This window comes from Mollisia scopiformis (genome assembly GCF_001500285.1).
Source record: "Mollisia scopiformis unplaced genomic scaffold LY89scaffold_6, whole genome shotgun sequence".
Lineage (NCBI taxonomy): Eukaryota > Fungi > Ascomycota > Leotiomycetes > Helotiales > Mollisiaceae > Mollisia > Mollisia scopiformis.
Genome location: NW_017263586.1, coordinates 708,554 through 723,988, shown reverse-complemented (window position 1 = coordinate 723,988; position 15,435 = coordinate 708,554). Strand labels below are relative to the sequence as shown.

The window sequence follows — 15,435 nt, the reverse complement described above, 5'->3', positions numbered from 1 at the left end:
GCTTTAGTAAATTTAAACAGGAAATCGGTCAAGACATCGTGTTATGGGGGCAATACCACTGTAAAATGATGCTTCGATCAATTATCCATAACACTTGAGCAAATGATAGCTTAATTGAAAGCAAGACAGATGGTGAGCAGGAACATCATATTATTATGGCAATCCCACTATGGAATAATGCTTCAATCAATCAAGCAATCATTCATTCAGTAGCCACTGGGCCGTAATCAAGGAACACAGACAGCAAAAATTGTCATCGCAGAAAGCATGTAGGACAACAATATCAGTATCCATTCCGTGCCTCGTCCCTCTAACTCCCCTATCCCATTCCATAGAAAAAGATAATCTATCAATACAAGAAGTCGATTTGTCCCTGCCCTGCCTTATTCCCTCACGATATCAAGGTCATCATCATCGTCGTCCAGTTCATCAACAGCAGCTTTCACCGCTTCGCCGCCAAAGCTTTCCCTACCAGCTTCTCGTATCCCTTTTTCTGTGACGAACCTCGTCTTTTTCTTGACGGGCTGTAGACTTTCTCCCTCTTTCATTCGACCCAGTTGTTTCGTGAGATCGCTGCCCCAACCAATTGCTGCAGTGGCAGATGGTGTTTGTGTTCGTTTCCGCTTGATGGGACTTAGCATGACATCTTTTGCTTTGCCGCCCAGTAGTCCGAGTGATCCCGCGTCGGAAGCTATTGTTTCCGATGAAGCAAGACTACTGCTTGGATCTGGGTGCAAAGGATCTTGTCGCCTCATGTAGTCAGCTCCCAATCCGCTTCCCATGCCACCGAGCTTCTTAGCTAGATCTCGCTCCTTCTCTTGAGCGAGTATCCGTCTCGTCATTCGTTCTTCTTTTGTGGATCCACGATGGAAGGCATCGGGGTCGAAATCAACATCGTCTAGCATGTTGGCTGTGCTCTTCCCGATATATATCTGCGAGTGACTCCCTCGATCATAGCGAGTCTTCTCTTCCAATTTCTTCTTCTCCAATTGTTCGAGACGACTGGTGACGTCTTTGGAATTGTACTTGTCGCCGTACTGACCCTTGCCAAAAGTCATGGAATTGACTTCCATGCGATTGGACTTGGTCTTCTGCAGGGTAAGATTGACATGAAAGTCGCAGAATTCGGTATGCCGTTTGTCCACCCAAGAATCGCACGTCTTGCCGTCCTTCTTAATACTTTTGCAGAAGCCAAGATCTCTCGCGGAACCAATCTCCAGGACCGTATCTGCATCTGAATTCAGTGTGATGCTGAACTTTCCAGTTGCTTCTTTCCCACGAGGTGGTGGCATGAACAGCGGATTGAGTATGGCTATTATTGTTCCAGGAGTGAGTTTCCAGAACTTGTCGAAGGCCGAGTCGAATAAGAATAAATCAAGCTCCCATTTCAGATCTGTGAGGTGCATGACCATGAATTTTCCACGTTTCTGATTTTTTGAATTTTGTTGTTGGTGTGCCTTTGGTTCAGACTTACTGGCAATAATGCCAAAAACAACCAAGTCTTCTTCGATGTCGGGTGGATTGAAATCAGGTCCTTTGACTGTCCTTAGCAGATCCGGTATGAGGAATGGTTTCTTTCCCGTAAGTGTGCGAGTAAGAGTTTGGTGGGGTATAATTCGTTTTGAAAGATGTGTTGCTGAGTAGGGCTCAAATTGACTTGCCTCTGCCTCAGGGACCTCGTTTGGAGGGGTCTTGCTCTTTGTAGACGAAGTCCTAGGTGGAACGTGAATTGAAGCTCGGGATTCAGCCCTCTCAGTGGCTGCACCGGACAACGAACTTGGCGTCCTAGCAGCTGATCGTAAGTTTGGATCCGTTTTATTGCGTGCTAAACCGCTGGGTTGCGTGTAAGAGTTCAGTACTTCGTCTCTGCTGAACTCAGGTCCTCTGCGAGGCCCTTGTGGTAGAACGACAGGATTCGCTTTGAATTGTTCCATTTCTTCATGGTCAATGTCGAAGGCCATACTTCGGTTTTTCTTGATGCGTTGTTCTCTCTCTTTCCTCTCGGTCTCTTCTGACCTGACTGCAGCCATACGTTCACTGAAAGTCTTCGGCCGTTCTTGAGCAGGCAATTCTTGTGACGAGGTAACTCCATGGGCATGACTGGAGAATTGCGATGTCGGCCGTTGGAGATATGGTCCGTGAAGTCTGCCACCGAACGCCTCTTCTTTCTTCTTCAAACTCGGTGCCCTCTTCAAAGATATGTCCGCCCCTCTCAAGCCTTTGTCGATCCCTAACAACACCCTTCCTGGCGATCGCTGGACTGTTGGTGGTTGCGCCCTTCGTACAGGAGATACGGGAACATGGACTTCATTCTGCGACCTCGACCTTTCCGCCCTTTCTTCTCGTATCTCTGCTATCCTCGATTGTGCTCGACTTGCAGCCACTGAATTGGACCTGGACAACAATCCCGTCCTGGTCTTTTCGCCTTCCGAATCAGAGGTTTGCTTCGCCTTCTTCTGCAGCTTCTTAAGCTTCAATCGCGCTTGTATCTCCTGGAGTTGCAATTCGAGAGTTTCCTCGTCATCCTCATCGTCATCGTCTTCCATGTCATCCTTGAGGAGATGCTGCGCCCTCTTTCCAAGAGATGGAGTAGATGTCGAGCGTTTTATGGGTGATGGAGAAGGAGATGTGCGTTCTGCAAGGCGTCGAAGTCTAGCACGCCCACCAGGAGTGCTGAGGAGGGCGTCATGAGGAGACCTGGGGGGCCATTCTGGATTGGTATGATTGGCTGAGAATGTTCAGCGTAGGCCTGTCTTTTCGCAGGACAACTTACGTTTTGACATTGCACCTTCTTCCTCGCGCCATCAAGTAGATATGATGCCCTTCAGATGCGATGCGAGCTCGATTGTTATAGACAATCCATGCTCCTCTAGCAGGGGTTGAAGCTATATTAACCTTACAATATGTGTAGTGTATGAGGTATCACGTTGGTCAGAAAGCTTTATGGGTAGCGATATTCTTGAATTGAAAAGTCGAAAGGTATTCGTTTGAGTTAAGAGTCTTCGTTTTGCGATACAATGTGGTACAGAGCAATATTGCACTGTGATATCAAAAGGGTAGTTCTTTCATCCCTTCTAAATTTAGCCGAAGTGTTTCGAGACGCGTCGACGCGACTTGGAAGTTGCTCTTCACAAATTCATAATTTCGAGAATCTACACCACAAAACCAATTGCTCACCAAAATGAAAACACGAGGCAGACCTTCGAAATCCGCGACGAAACCTGCAACGGAAACGGTCGAGAAGGATACCTCGACGAATCCAAAAGTCCAATTGGAACCCGATTCCGCGAATCCACCACAGCTCTTCATACTGCCAAAAGATAAAAGCAAAGATGCTCGCATAGTGACTTTGCAGAATCCAAGATATCTTAGCGATAGTCGATACCTTATTTGTCCAGAGAATGGCTTCTACGAATTTACCAAAGTTGCCGCGCCGAGGACGACACCTAGAAGTTGGTTATTGTCTGGGTCCGAATCGAATGAAGTGAAAGAGCCTGATGCGAAGAGAAGGAAACATTCAGGATATGTCACAAAGAGCGCGGAAATGCTAGTTGCAACTGCCATCGATCCTCTGTTTGTTGTGCTTTCTGTATTGGCGCCATTACCTACCTCGAAAGGCTCAGAAGCCCCGAAGAAGTTGTTCTTATCTGGAGATGATTACATCGAGAAGATTGCTACTGCGTCTCCGCATTTCGGTGGATTCTCACGGATTAAATCAATACGGGATCTATTGGAACAAAGGATGGCTGCTGTGTGCGATACAGTCGAAGCTGGAGATGAGAATATGTATCGACTGAACGAAGAGAAGTTATTTGGGGAGCTATTGAAGAAGGCAAAGAACATGTGCGAGACAGGTCTTCCACCGAGTATGGAGGAGAAGCTTGTGAGGAAAGCACTCGACATCCCAGTGCTTAGTATAAAACGGGAGGATAGTTCTCTACACGAATTGGTGAATGAGGAGGCAGAGACCCCAGATACTCAAACGTGTGTATCGACAATAGAGAGTGCTGGGACTTCTTTCTCCGAGGCTTCGACAGCTGCGACATCATTTTCGGACGATCCCATTATCGAGTCTAAGCCAAAGGCGATACCACCTATCAATGCTCCAGAAGGAGTTGTAGATCTCCTCCGACTTCGTACGGCACTTTACTTCATTTGCGCCGCTTATCTGGCACCTCATGTCACTGAGACGGTGAAGAAAATGGCCGCTTCTTCTGCCTCGGTTGACTTTGCACCTTTAGAAGCCCATCTTGCACACCTTGCAAAATTGAGGCAAGACGCTCTTGCTTCGAGGTCACTTGGGGACTTCTCGAGAAAGAGGTTAGCTGCCGAGGATATAGAGACTAGAGCAGAGAAAAAGAGAAAGGAGGATGAAGAGGAGAAGCGGAAGAAAGCAAATGAGAGTAGGGGTGTGAAGGCTTTGAAGAAAGTCAACGTGACTGGCATGAAGAAGATGAGTGATTTCTTCAAGAAGAAATGAATTTTGAACTTTGTAAATACAAGCTTAACGCAACAATCGGCAACCACATTTCCAATCGTCATTTCTCAAAGAAAGCACTTTCCATCTTCAAACGCGCCTGCTATCTGCTATCTGCTACATGCTGGACGCCGTCCAAATCGTCACGATGTCGTCTTCTTCTCCTCACTCCAGCTCCGGCTCATCCTCACACGCCGACAGCCTCCAACAGCTCGAAAACAACATCATCAAAGAGCAGGAAGATACTGTCTCACATCCCAAAGACATCCTCTCGCAACCCGAAGACGCTCTCCCACTACACGAAACCACTCTCTCACACCTCGCAGACATCCTCTCGCAGCCTAAAGACTCCACTATGACAAGCAGCGACCGTTCCAAACATCGCAATGTTCATATCTTCAACGCGAACGATCGAAACACTACAATTAGCGGTCTAATTTTTACGGAGAAGAACAATGATACAAATTGTGTTACAAATGCCAACTTCTATGCTATGGTAGAGATTATTACTATTCCTAAAAGCACTTTTACTCTACGAAAGGGAAGCGAGAAGGGTGGCCACCATTTTTATGACATTATCATTCATATCCAACGACACCATCCGCACATTGCTGCAGCGTATAAGCAAGGAAAGGCTATCTCTTAGAACGCTCCAATCCCGCAAGCTCCAGCAGACGCCGAACTACGTCCAGACTGCCAACGTGTTCGAGGACATGAACCCAGTCCCGCGAGCCCCGTTACGTGCAGCCCAACCACCTGTATTGTGTTTAAGCACTGGCAACACGGACAACACAATCAACCCATTTACTCTCGCGAAGAGGTCAATCTTACCCTCGAAGCCAATGTTCGAGGCTGTGGAGGAGACTGCTTCTATCAATTCGACAACACAAGTGACCAACACTACACCATCCATCACCTTCCTTGCCCCAGATCAAATTGAGGATGATGAGGATGACGAGCCCCGATTAGAGTAGAAGACATTGTTGAAGCTGGCTTCGCCGCTGAGCTTAGGGCACAAAGAACGTCAATGCCTATATCCTTAGATAGAATCTAGGAAAGGTCATCTACATTTTCCAATCACGTTCCGCAACTTCATCCCATATGGTCGATGGTGTCAGGCTCTGTTTGGGTCCTTCACCAGATGAAGACTGTCCATTTCGCATCCCTGTGGGAATGGACACCGCAAAACTTCGAAACACCAAGCAAAGCTTAGTGGGAAGCTGGAACAGGTGCTCACTTACCAACGGCTGTGTGAGGTCAAAAACACATACCATCACAAGAGCATATGGAGAGCCATTGGAATGTGGGCGGCTTCCCTAGTCTCGCAAGAGATAGCCTCACGGGTCAAAGATGCCGGCTGGGTTGCTCCGAAGGCGGAGCTTTAAACGTTGCCAACCAGTCGCAAGATGGACGGTCGAGGTCTTCAGAGAAAGTGCAACCATCATCCCCTGCGGGTCTGTGAGCTGGCTTCCAGCCTCAACCTTTTTGTTCTTGTCGTCGACACTGAGTGCGGATCCGTGGTGGGTGATTCTGACGTTCATCAAGTCGGTGCCGTTACTTATTGATGGAAAACAGACCGTGGACGAATTAGTCAATCATGGTTGCAGTCGAAGACTGTTTCGGGAGAACTTTCCAAAGAGTGGCCGAGGGGTGGACATCTGCGAGCATTCTACACCGTTCGGAAGTCGTACGGGTTTCCAACTTCACAGCCAATGCCAGGTCTTGCGCCAAGGGAAATCATCTTGAAGCTACAAGCAGCAGGCATGAACAACAATTTTCTATGGGTGGAGCATTCCCGTAACAATTTCGATTATCGACATTTGATAGCTCTAACTCCGCCTGATCGTACTCCCATCGCCCGACAACGTCTAGTACTCAAAGCTGGAGCTATGTAGAGATATTATGCCTGGTCTGTACTCCCATCACCTGAGCTCCGTCTTCTAGCTTAATGATTCGCTGATAAGCCGTCGCCACACCGCAATTCCCGACGCAAAGATGTGCCTCGGTTTGCTAAAGGCTATGGTAGTGAGAGTAAGATGAAGATGAGTGATGAAATTATGAGTTTATGATGTATACCATGGCGATGGCTTTTGCCATGTTTGCGATTTTGATGGGCTTCTCGGTTGTGTGAAGGTGGTCGGACATTTGTTACACTTGGAATTGAGTTATTGGATTGAGACATTATCTTATAGTGGGAGTGACATTTTAACATGATGTCCTTGCCGATCATCTATCCGATTTCAATCAAGCTGCCCAGATGTCTGGTCCAGAGAAGACACTGGCGAAGAATATCTGAATATTGCTGTGGGCGCTGGCAAGTGCAGTCCAAGGTCAGAAGTCTAGACGACGCGAGCTGAATTATCCTCGGCCTATGATGCTCTCTGCTCATGCACGTCTTCCTTAGTAGATGTCGAGAGATACTCTCTCTAGCGAGGTTATGCGAAGCGGATAAAGCAGCTTGGGGCTTGCTTGGACCGTTGTGGTGCTGGTTCGAGCATCGAAAGTTGCTGCTCTCTCCACCGAAATCTGGTGCACGCGTTGTTGGTGATCTCTCGAAGCTTCATGAGCACATATGAATGTCGTCCAGTAACAAATTTCACACTATGCCCTCACTCTGTCCTCGCTTCGCCCCTCCTTGACTCACTCTATCCACATCACCTGAACCCTGTCTGGATTCTGCACTCTGATCTTCAAGACCCTTCATCATGTCTCCCTGAATATCGTATTTTTCCGTAGCAATAACCTCGAACTCTGCAACCGTGGCACCCATCGTATCCTCAATTGGTGTCAAGGTTCCATCAGGATTCAAAGTAGAGCCGACCCACCCACAATCTCTGCAGCCTTCGAATTCGAGAATGCTGTAGTTCCCAGACCATATCTCTCGGTCTTCTGGGAAAAGATATTCTGTGACGTTCCCTTGATACGGAACGACTTCGCTTAGAGACTCGCTTTCTCCGTATATCTTGTTGGGGTACACTTCCACAGGAAAAGAGTTGTTCTGTATTGTAGCCGCTTCAGTGGAATTAATCAACGTCACCGTGATGTTCCTTGCCGGGCGACTTCCCCAATCGATCCTAAAGCCGTCGAGTCTCCTGTAAGTGCTCTTTGATGTATCAACGATGAGCGCAATCCGATTTCGATGACCAGGCTGGAAATGTGTGCCGGTATCGCCGTCGTTGATGGCTCCTCCGTATTGTCCGAGGATATTACTTGCTTTGGTGATGGTTGGCTGACATTGGAGGATATTTCCTGGCGTGGTAAGGGTTTTCCAGTACATATCATTGTCGATCGTTATAGTCTCGTTCATGCCCAACGTGTACAGCTTGGTATCAAGGCCATCTGGATCCTCATTACGGCTTTCGAGTGCAATAGGCATTGGTTGGCCTGAATAAACATCGACGAGACCCTCGACACGAGTGTTTTCGAGACGAGTGAGATTCGTGTGGGTGCCATTCATGGTGGCTCTCAAACGGTTTCCTCCAAAGTAAAAGTCTGCCAACTGCAGGTTTGTGAATGGCATTGGGAGACTAGGACGTATGTGAAGTGTTTCGTTGTTCAGACTCACACCAAGAAACCCAAAATGAGGAATCTGTAGTGCTCCACCGTGTGCCGTCAAGAACGGAAAGCCAGGTGCAATGCCTCCATTTCCGTTCATATCATCATTGGCCTGCTCAGACATCTGAAACCATGGAGCCCGAAGAAAAGGAGCCGTTGCCTGAGAGTAGTAGATAGAAGCTGCACAGCCGGACGTTGCTATGCGGTTTTCAGCCGCGGCTGCAATCGCTGCTGTCATTCCAGGTCCATCTGGTTCTGAGCGTTGATTATAGTAAGCAAGATCCTTATTCTTCTGTTCCAACGAGATGCTGGTTGGCGACAGAGGGTAGATCAGCAATGTGACATCGGCTTGCTTGATGTGCACAGTGTTGTTCATCCCTTCATATTCGAGAGTGATGCCAGATGAAGCTCTAGCAATGATGATCTTAGCAGCAACTTCTGCCCAAGTCTCATTGACAGGTTCTCCGAACTTTCTCTGTAGCGCAATGGTGATGTTGGTGACTTCGGAAAACGCTGCATTTGTGAAGGCGCCATTGGTCTTCCAAGTCTGTCCTCAAGTTAGCATTTGATCTGGGCTTTCAAAAGCAAATTTCAACGCCAAGACATGGAGCGAGAGAATGAGAATACTTACAGCGTACTCATCAGGTTCTGTGACGTTTCTGATAGAGTATCCATCTCCATCTGGAACTACAAGACCCATGAAAGTATGAACGCACGATTTGACCCTTTCCCAATGCTTCTCCTTGAATGTTTTCTCATTTCCTGTGATCCGAAACTCGTGTATAGCAGCCAAAGAAACGTCAGCGTTCAAGTGATACTCATAGTCAAGAGCTGGTCCATTGGCGGTAGCATTGCCAAACCTTCCGGTCATCCAGGGGTACAAAGAAGACTCGTTGTCAAAATTGTACTTCGCCTGAACATAAGGTTCTTGAGCATTAGCCTTGGCTGCTGGGAAGAGCTTGTCGCGTGAATTGATTATCTGAGCAGCGTAGTCAGGGTGCGTCAATGCAATACCAGGATACATCCAGAAGTCTTGATCCCAGAAAATATTGCCTGCATATGTATCAGAGGTTAGACCTCCAACTGGCACGCCGTTGTCATTCAAACCACTTCCATCTTCTGGTTGGAGATTCGACATCAGATAGTATCGGCTAGCAATCTCTTGGATTTGATACATCTCCATCACAGCATCATTGACTGGCAGACGGCCAGTAGTGGGGTCGTGGAACGTTGTGATAGTGCTTTCATCCATGATGAAATTCCACGCTTTCACGTGTGCGGTATTTAAGTTGTCCCATCCGGTCTCAAACGCGGTTGAAGATGCGTTTCGAGCAACTTCCTCTGCGTTTGTCGGGGAGCCATCAGTAGAAGATATACCGATAAACTTCTCAAACACAGCTGTCTCGCCATCGATGAGATGAGCATCCCACTCCTGACCAATGGACATGGTATCGTTGGTATCAGATCCAAAGATCATCCTTCCTGAGTTCTCATCCGTGTAGCCCATGGAAAGATCCATTGTAGATACAATCCATGCTGTGACGTTGAGCAGCCCATCTGGATGGACTGAGACATATACAGACCCGTTGTCAGAGTCTATACCCCTGGATCCGAGGGAGGATCTGACTCCTCCACGGCCATCGATAAAATCGGCAATATTGAGAGTGGCGTTTCCACCTCGAGGAGTAACAAAGAGTTGAGTGGCTGCTACATTTCGCTTATCCCTGCTCACAATACTCGCGATTTCTATATCGAACTTGATATCAGTATTATTCGGAGACCAAGTATATTGCCAAGTGACGGTGCCGTTTCGGAAGCTTTGTGTCTCTGAGAAATTGCTGATTGTCCTAGGATCTACAGTCGAGTCAAGTGTTTGGTTGCCAATAGTCAAGAGTATTGCCATTGGATGCGGGATCCCAGATATCACACTCTCACAGCCACGATCGACCAAATCAGCAAAGTTCGTTCTGGTTGTGTTTGGTTGACAATCGTAGAAGCCTGAGACGGTCGAGAATGTTTGCCTGACGTTATCCACTGGCCATCCCTCGATTGGTGTGTTGCCATTTATATTCGTCTGATTGACATCTCGTTCAAAGAACGGCCCTGCTGCCGAGACCGTTGTGCCAATATATCTATTGAGAATATTAGTCATTTTCGCCCAAAGTTAAATTTGGCCGTAGCAGAAGCCAATATTGACCACTTACCCGTTTGCTTGCGGAAGTCTCGAATAGAATATACCAGGATTGAATGCCGTTTCAGTGATGCTCCATGAACTTTCGCTGTAGTTGAAAATCTTGTTCTCGAAAATATTGGTATTGGGATAAGCCATGCCTGGGTCTGGCTTCGTTGGATTCTTTGTTTTGACAGGATTAACCTCTCCTTCTCTCCTCAGGAGAAGAAGTCCTCGATTCTGCAGAACATGAATAGGGCGTGTTTGAGAGCCAGTGATGATCATGAAGAAGATCAAGAATGGCCACATGGACAGAAGCATGATTTTATTACGGCCTGCGACGTCGAGGCGCTCATGACGTCTTCGTTGCCGGTCCATCGTTGTTTCGTGACCTTTACGGAGGCCACAATTCTTTTCCTCGTGTGCGGGGGTGTCGAGATTGTCGGTTTAGAATGTGGTTTGTTAGAACGACAGCATTGCCAGGGTAAACAGAGTTCTTACTCAACAGTGGTGACGACACTGCTGGAAAATATAGATTCTGAAGAATCGTACTGCTTGTGGAATTTTATATGCATATACTGCTATTGTTGTAGTCTGTAAGTTATTGTTATAGATAGAGAGGTGTTTGTGACTTAAGTATGAGGATGATGCCGGATATTAGAGATTCAAGTTCTAGACCTCGAGACTGTGTGCAGGTTAAGGTGAGGGAAGGACAGAACCATTTTGTGGGGGAATCGCTCGCAACCTTACTTTGGGGGGACTAGTGCGAATAAACTCCACTACGACACTTTTTACCTTCACATGATGTATGACTGATCGGTGAAGGAAGAACCATGCATTTAAATTCTTCGAAAACTAGGAACATCTCCCGAAAATAACCTCACCGCGACTTCTATTCTACATCCTCTGTACTGGGCTTCAGAGTCGCTGTCGATGCAGACAGGTCTTCTGCCTCAGCTGGTTCTGGAGCGAGACTCTGGGAAATGACGGGTGGTTCGTCGCTTGGCTTGAGCGGCTCCAGACCATGCTTGTCAGATCCACTTGATACAATTTCCTTCTCCGCATTCTCCACATGCTCGGATTGAGTTTCAGGAACTACGGAGGGTAGAGAGACGGGCTTTTCCGCATCTAAAGCGATCTCGGATGGCTCATGTAATGACTGTCCTGAGGTGTTTGTTCCAAGCGTTGGAGTCTCAGTCTCAGTTGCTTTTGAAGTGACGTCGTGTTGTACTGCCTCATCATGTAAAGCCACGTAGACTCGATCTTCCGCCGGGTCGATAGCCCATAAGGTCGATGGTGCCGAGAATGACAGCGTACTTGACGTTCCCGTAACGGGCGCGCTAGCAGGAGCCGGGCTCTTAGCCGGCGCTCTTCGGGCGGGTCCCCGAGCCCTACCTTTCCTCGCATCCGACAATGGTGCTTTTTCCTTCACTTCCTCCTCTGCCTCAGGTGCTGGGTCTTCTTTCTTGGGTGCCTGTGGGCCAAGTTGCAAGCGCTTGTTCAAATCGGACATAAAGCCACCTTGAAGTGCTGCAATCTTGCTACCGAGAGGCCTTGAAGGAACGGGAGGTTTAGGCTTAGCAGCCGCAGCTACACCTTGATCTGAGCCCACAGATTTCGCAGAAGAATTTGACGGAACCGTGGTCAAGGGCACATTCTCTGACGAGTCACGCGTGACAGGTTTTGAAGGACGAGCAGGAACCACAGGCTTCGCCTTCATTGGCACTGGAGGTGAAGTGCTCTCGACACCAGTAGCCGGTTTTGAGCGTTGTGGACGTTCTGGAACTGCTGGCTGTGACCTCTCTGGTGATTCTGACGGTTTTGACTTGGTTGGACGAGCTGGAATTTGAGGCTTCATTAAAGCTGCAATCCCGGTAGTGGCACGACCTTCTTCGCTGCTAAGGGGCAATCCAGTTGCGGCCTTCTCTTGATGGTAAGTGACTGCTCCTGTGGTAGGTCGCTCTTCTGGTGGGCTTAAGATGTCCTTCTCGTCTGATTGTGGACCTGCCACTGTAGTCTGCAGTTGCAAACTGTCGGGTGTATCTTCCCAGATATCACGACTAGGAAATCTTTGCTTCATACCGGGTCTCGTCTCCGCCACTAAGTGGGTCTTATGAGCCCAAGGTTTCTTCTCTCGGTGCAAGAAGCTTTCCGAGTCATGTGACTCCGCTTCAGCCAATTCCTCCTGTCTGCGTGTGAAAGCTTGTGCAGAGGTCTCACCTTCACGAGCAGTCTCGGGGGTTTCTTCTTTTTCCTCCGGCAGTTGTGGTGTAGAAACAGTTGCAGTATATTGCAAACTGTTTGGAGAGTCTTCCCAGATATCTTGACTTGGGAACTTGCGGTTCTTGAGCTCAGGTCGCTTAAGCTTGTCCGCAGCGGTCAATGGTCTCTTCATACTAGCAGCATTCTTCTCTTCTTCGGGGAATAATGGCTCGTACTCATCCAAATCTTCAAGTGGTTTTGATTCCGTAAGTCGAAGACCAGGGATGGTTCCATGAATACTTCCAGGCCGACTCGTAGGTCTGCTGCCAGAAAGACTCGATGCACTACCGGATCTATGATGGTACATGCCATCTTCCAAGGCGCTGCCGCGTCGCTCATTGTTGGGAGAGACAGCTGGTTGAAGTTCCCAACCAAATGGCTCCTTGGCAACCTCATCTGAAGCTAGGATTGGGGCGCTATAGCCATGCTCATCATGAATACCGTCGTTCTCAGCACCGAGACCGAGATCTTCAGTTGAATCCAGATGTCCGTCACCTCCGTAGATTTTGCTAACGCGGCGGCCAGGAGCATCGACGTGAATGACACCCTCTTCTTCGGCTTCACTCTCTAACGAGATGTCTGAAGGTGCATTGAGATTTCGAGATAGTGTCCCCTCAAAATCGACTTTGGGTGGGAGGTCACCTGGAAATGACTCCTTTCTCAATGGAGAGTCGACATGTGTGTCAGAAGCGTTTCCATGGGCAAGATGAAGGTTGCTAGACTGAGGACGAGGAGACGACATGCGGGAGGTATATTCCTCGGAGGCCTGGAACCCAATCTGCTCAGATGGAGTACCCATAACAGCAGGTGATGTACCTAATTTTGATTAGATATTGCGGTGTCTTATGTGCAAATTGCACAACTGTATTCCTTACCAAGTCCGGCACCACGGCTAGCGGTGTCTCGAACAATTTTATTGAGATCCTCACTACTCATGGCCCATTCTGGCCTGCCCTCTCCGTATTGTCCAAGCTCTTTCTTGAAAAGTTCTGGGTGCTTTTCGTAATATGCTTTCTCGAAGCGATCATGAGGAACGACTCCGTGACCGTAACGACCACTAAGTAAAGTTAGCTACCACCATGATTTACAACACAATCCCAAGACTGTAATAGGTATGTTGAAAAGAGAGGAAATTTAACAAGAATTCTATGTCCCTGGTCTTGTCGATGATATTTTAAAGTCATAAGTAGGACCACTTACTAAGCATCAGGAGGAATATCGTGTCCACGAGCACTGGTCTTTCGGCCATGATGTCTTGGTTTTGACCCATCATTATGAAATCCGATGCCTGGAGCGTATGGCTGAGCAAATGGAGCTGGAGATGGAGCTTGAACATCTCCAGCATTTGGGTACATGGGTACGCGCTGGCCGATTTCGGGTATACCATGTTCGCTCTCGAGACTCGAAGGAGGACGTTCAGTGCCATTCGACTTTTCACTAGCAAAGCTAGCCTTGGCCTTCAAAGGTCTCGAAGCAGGTTCCTTATCATCAATTGCAGCCTTGCCGATACCGAAAGCGGCAGCTTGGCCAGAATCCGTACGAGTGACAGTGGAAACTCGTTGTTTGGCGCTGGAAGTTGGCAGAGATGGCTTGGGAGCATGAAGCTTGAGATCATTGGCAATGTTTCGGGTTTGTGTAGGTGAGGTTCCTAGCTCTTCTGGAGCTCCAAACACATCTGCGTACTCGTTTCCTTCCTGCCCAATAGATGGCAGCGCAACGCTGGAGGGACGACGTGGCAGATCCGAACTCGAGTTGTTGGCGCTCTCCGTAGCATACAAGGAGGATTTGCTTTGGTTTCCATGGTTGGCAAGGAAGGGAGTTTCGTTGAGAGGTGATCGAGCAAAGCTCTCGCGAGATGGTGAGATTGAGCGGTCAAGACGACGATTAATCGGGCGTGGAGGAATTTTGGGAATATCGCTACCAAGGGAGCTCCCAGAACCGGTTGCTGGGTCCTGGGTCCTGGTAGGACGAGGAGGGACTTGTGGCATCGCAGTCGACATTGTGTCTGGTGTTGGTTAAGTGCACAATTGAGAATCTCGAGGTTCTGGAATTCTGGGTTCCTCTTGTTAGTATTTCATGCAGCCAGGAGAGTGAAGCGAGTAACGCAATAGCCAATGACGCGGTCAGGATGGGAAGGTGATCGTTGGCTCTTGGGTGCATGTGCTGCGTGGTTTATCTAAATTGGCTGTTTAAATATGGGATTGACAGCCAAGTGGTTTTGCTGGCAACGTGTCGAAGTCTGCCAATAAGTGCATAGATCTGACTTGCTGATGGATGCAGTGATACCAGGCCGCTCGGCTCCAAAGCCTTTGTGACCCAAGTTGTATCAAGATTCGTGCAACAGCTGAGCTGCAGGGGACAATGGGCATGAATGCAGGACTTACATAGTGGTGGCTTGAAAGAAGAATCAAAAGCCTTTCAAAGGTCAATCATTGAAGCCGTGCAGGACAATGATAGTGAGTTATGCATGGAAGAATGCAAAGTGAACAGTTGTAGGATAAGAGCTGTGCGGGAGGTCATGTCCATTAGATACTTGAACCGTAGTAAGGCGATGACGCTAAACGAAACAAGTTCGTCATTTCATGTCCCTCAGAACCAGAGCAAATCTAAGCCACCATCGGCTAGCACGTTGAATTTTCACCCGTTCGTGTTCCCGAATCCAGAATCCAAGTCGGAGTCTCCAATTTTGTGAAGTTGCAAGAGTCGAGCTGACCACTGCGATTCACGTTTCAACACTTCCTCTCCCGCCTAGAGAATGCAATGCAATACACACGATCACCCCAACCACTAACAGCTGAGGTGATTATGATGATTGGAGATCTCACGCATATCCGGTGGGAATTCCCTCACTGTGATAGGCCTTGGTGGAGTCAGTGAGGAGCGGTATTTGTGGCAGGGGAAGAAAAGTCGGACAGGAAACGCCCCTCCAACGCTGGGCCCCGCCAAACCAAAAGGCCCAGAACTCCACTTA

The 15,435-nt window shown here is 48.2% G+C and overlaps 6 protein-coding genes across 6 annotated transcripts; 3 read left to right on the top strand and 3 right to left on the bottom strand.

Moving 5' to 3' along the window:
• Positions 1-255: 255 nt before the first annotated feature.
• Positions 256-3,044, bottom strand: LY89DRAFT_682207 (uncharacterized protein). The gene is made up of 2 exons (XM_018214456.1): positions 2,774-3,044; positions 256-2,728 (listed from the first exon to the last, which is right to left on the bottom strand). The coding sequence occupies exons 1-2, from the start codon at positions 2,781-2,783 to the stop codon at positions 384-386; spliced, it is 2,355 nt and encodes a 784-aa protein (XP_018074838.1). The 5' UTR covers positions 2,784-3,044; the 3' UTR covers positions 256-383.
• Positions 3,045-3,100: 56 nt separating this feature from the next.
• Positions 3,101-4,561, top strand: LY89DRAFT_444458 (uncharacterized protein). Its single transcript, XM_018207571.1, has one exon. It carries the CDS (start codon positions 3,182-3,184, stop codon positions 4,478-4,480), a length of 1,299 nt encoding a protein of 432 aa, XP_018074837.1. The 5' UTR covers positions 3,101-3,181; the 3' UTR covers positions 4,481-4,561.
• Positions 4,562-4,625: 64 nt separating this feature from the next.
• LY89DRAFT_730518 (uncharacterized protein) lies at positions 4,626-5,451 on the top strand (the record flags this gene model as incomplete). Its single annotated transcript, XM_018219487.1, has 2 exons — positions 4,626-4,973; positions 5,143-5,451. 2 exons carry the CDS (start codon positions 4,626-4,628, stop codon positions 5,449-5,451), a joined length of 657 nt encoding a protein of 218 aa, XP_018074836.1.
• A 188-nt stretch (positions 5,452-5,639) lies between these two features.
• Positions 5,640-6,358, top strand: LY89DRAFT_444467 (uncharacterized protein). The gene has a single exon (XM_018207572.1). The coding sequence runs from the start codon at positions 5,828-5,830 to the stop codon at positions 6,221-6,223; it is 396 nt and encodes a 131-aa protein (XP_018074835.1). The 5' UTR covers positions 5,640-5,827; the 3' UTR covers positions 6,224-6,358.
• A 715-nt stretch (positions 6,359-7,073) lies between these two features.
• On the bottom strand, positions 7,074-10,361 carry LY89DRAFT_578988 (Six-hairpin glycosidase; the record flags this gene model as incomplete). The annotated part of the gene is made up of 3 exons (XM_018208978.1): positions 7,074-8,579; positions 8,664-10,164; positions 10,237-10,361. 3 exons carry the CDS (start codon positions 10,359-10,361, stop codon positions 7,074-7,076), a joined length of 3,132 nt encoding a protein of 1,043 aa, XP_018074834.1.
• A 733-nt stretch (positions 10,362-11,094) lies between these two features.
• LY89DRAFT_730516 (uncharacterized protein) lies at positions 11,095-14,464 on the bottom strand (the record flags this gene model as incomplete). The annotated part of the gene is made up of 3 exons (XM_018219486.1): positions 11,095-13,280; positions 13,340-13,521; positions 13,665-14,464. 3 exons carry the CDS (start codon positions 14,462-14,464, stop codon positions 11,095-11,097), a joined length of 3,168 nt encoding a protein of 1,055 aa, XP_018074833.1.
• Positions 14,465-15,435: the final 971 nt, after the last annotated feature.

Excerpts from the sequence above, each read along its gene's own strand:
- LY89DRAFT_444458 (XM_018207571.1), top strand. The coding sequence starts at position 3,182 with ATGAAAACACGAGGCAGACCTTCGAAATCCGCGACGAAACCTGCAACG.
- LY89DRAFT_444467 (XM_018207572.1), top strand. The coding sequence starts at position 5,828 with ATGCCGGCTGGGTTGCTCCGAAGGCGGAGCTTTAAACGTTGCCAACCA.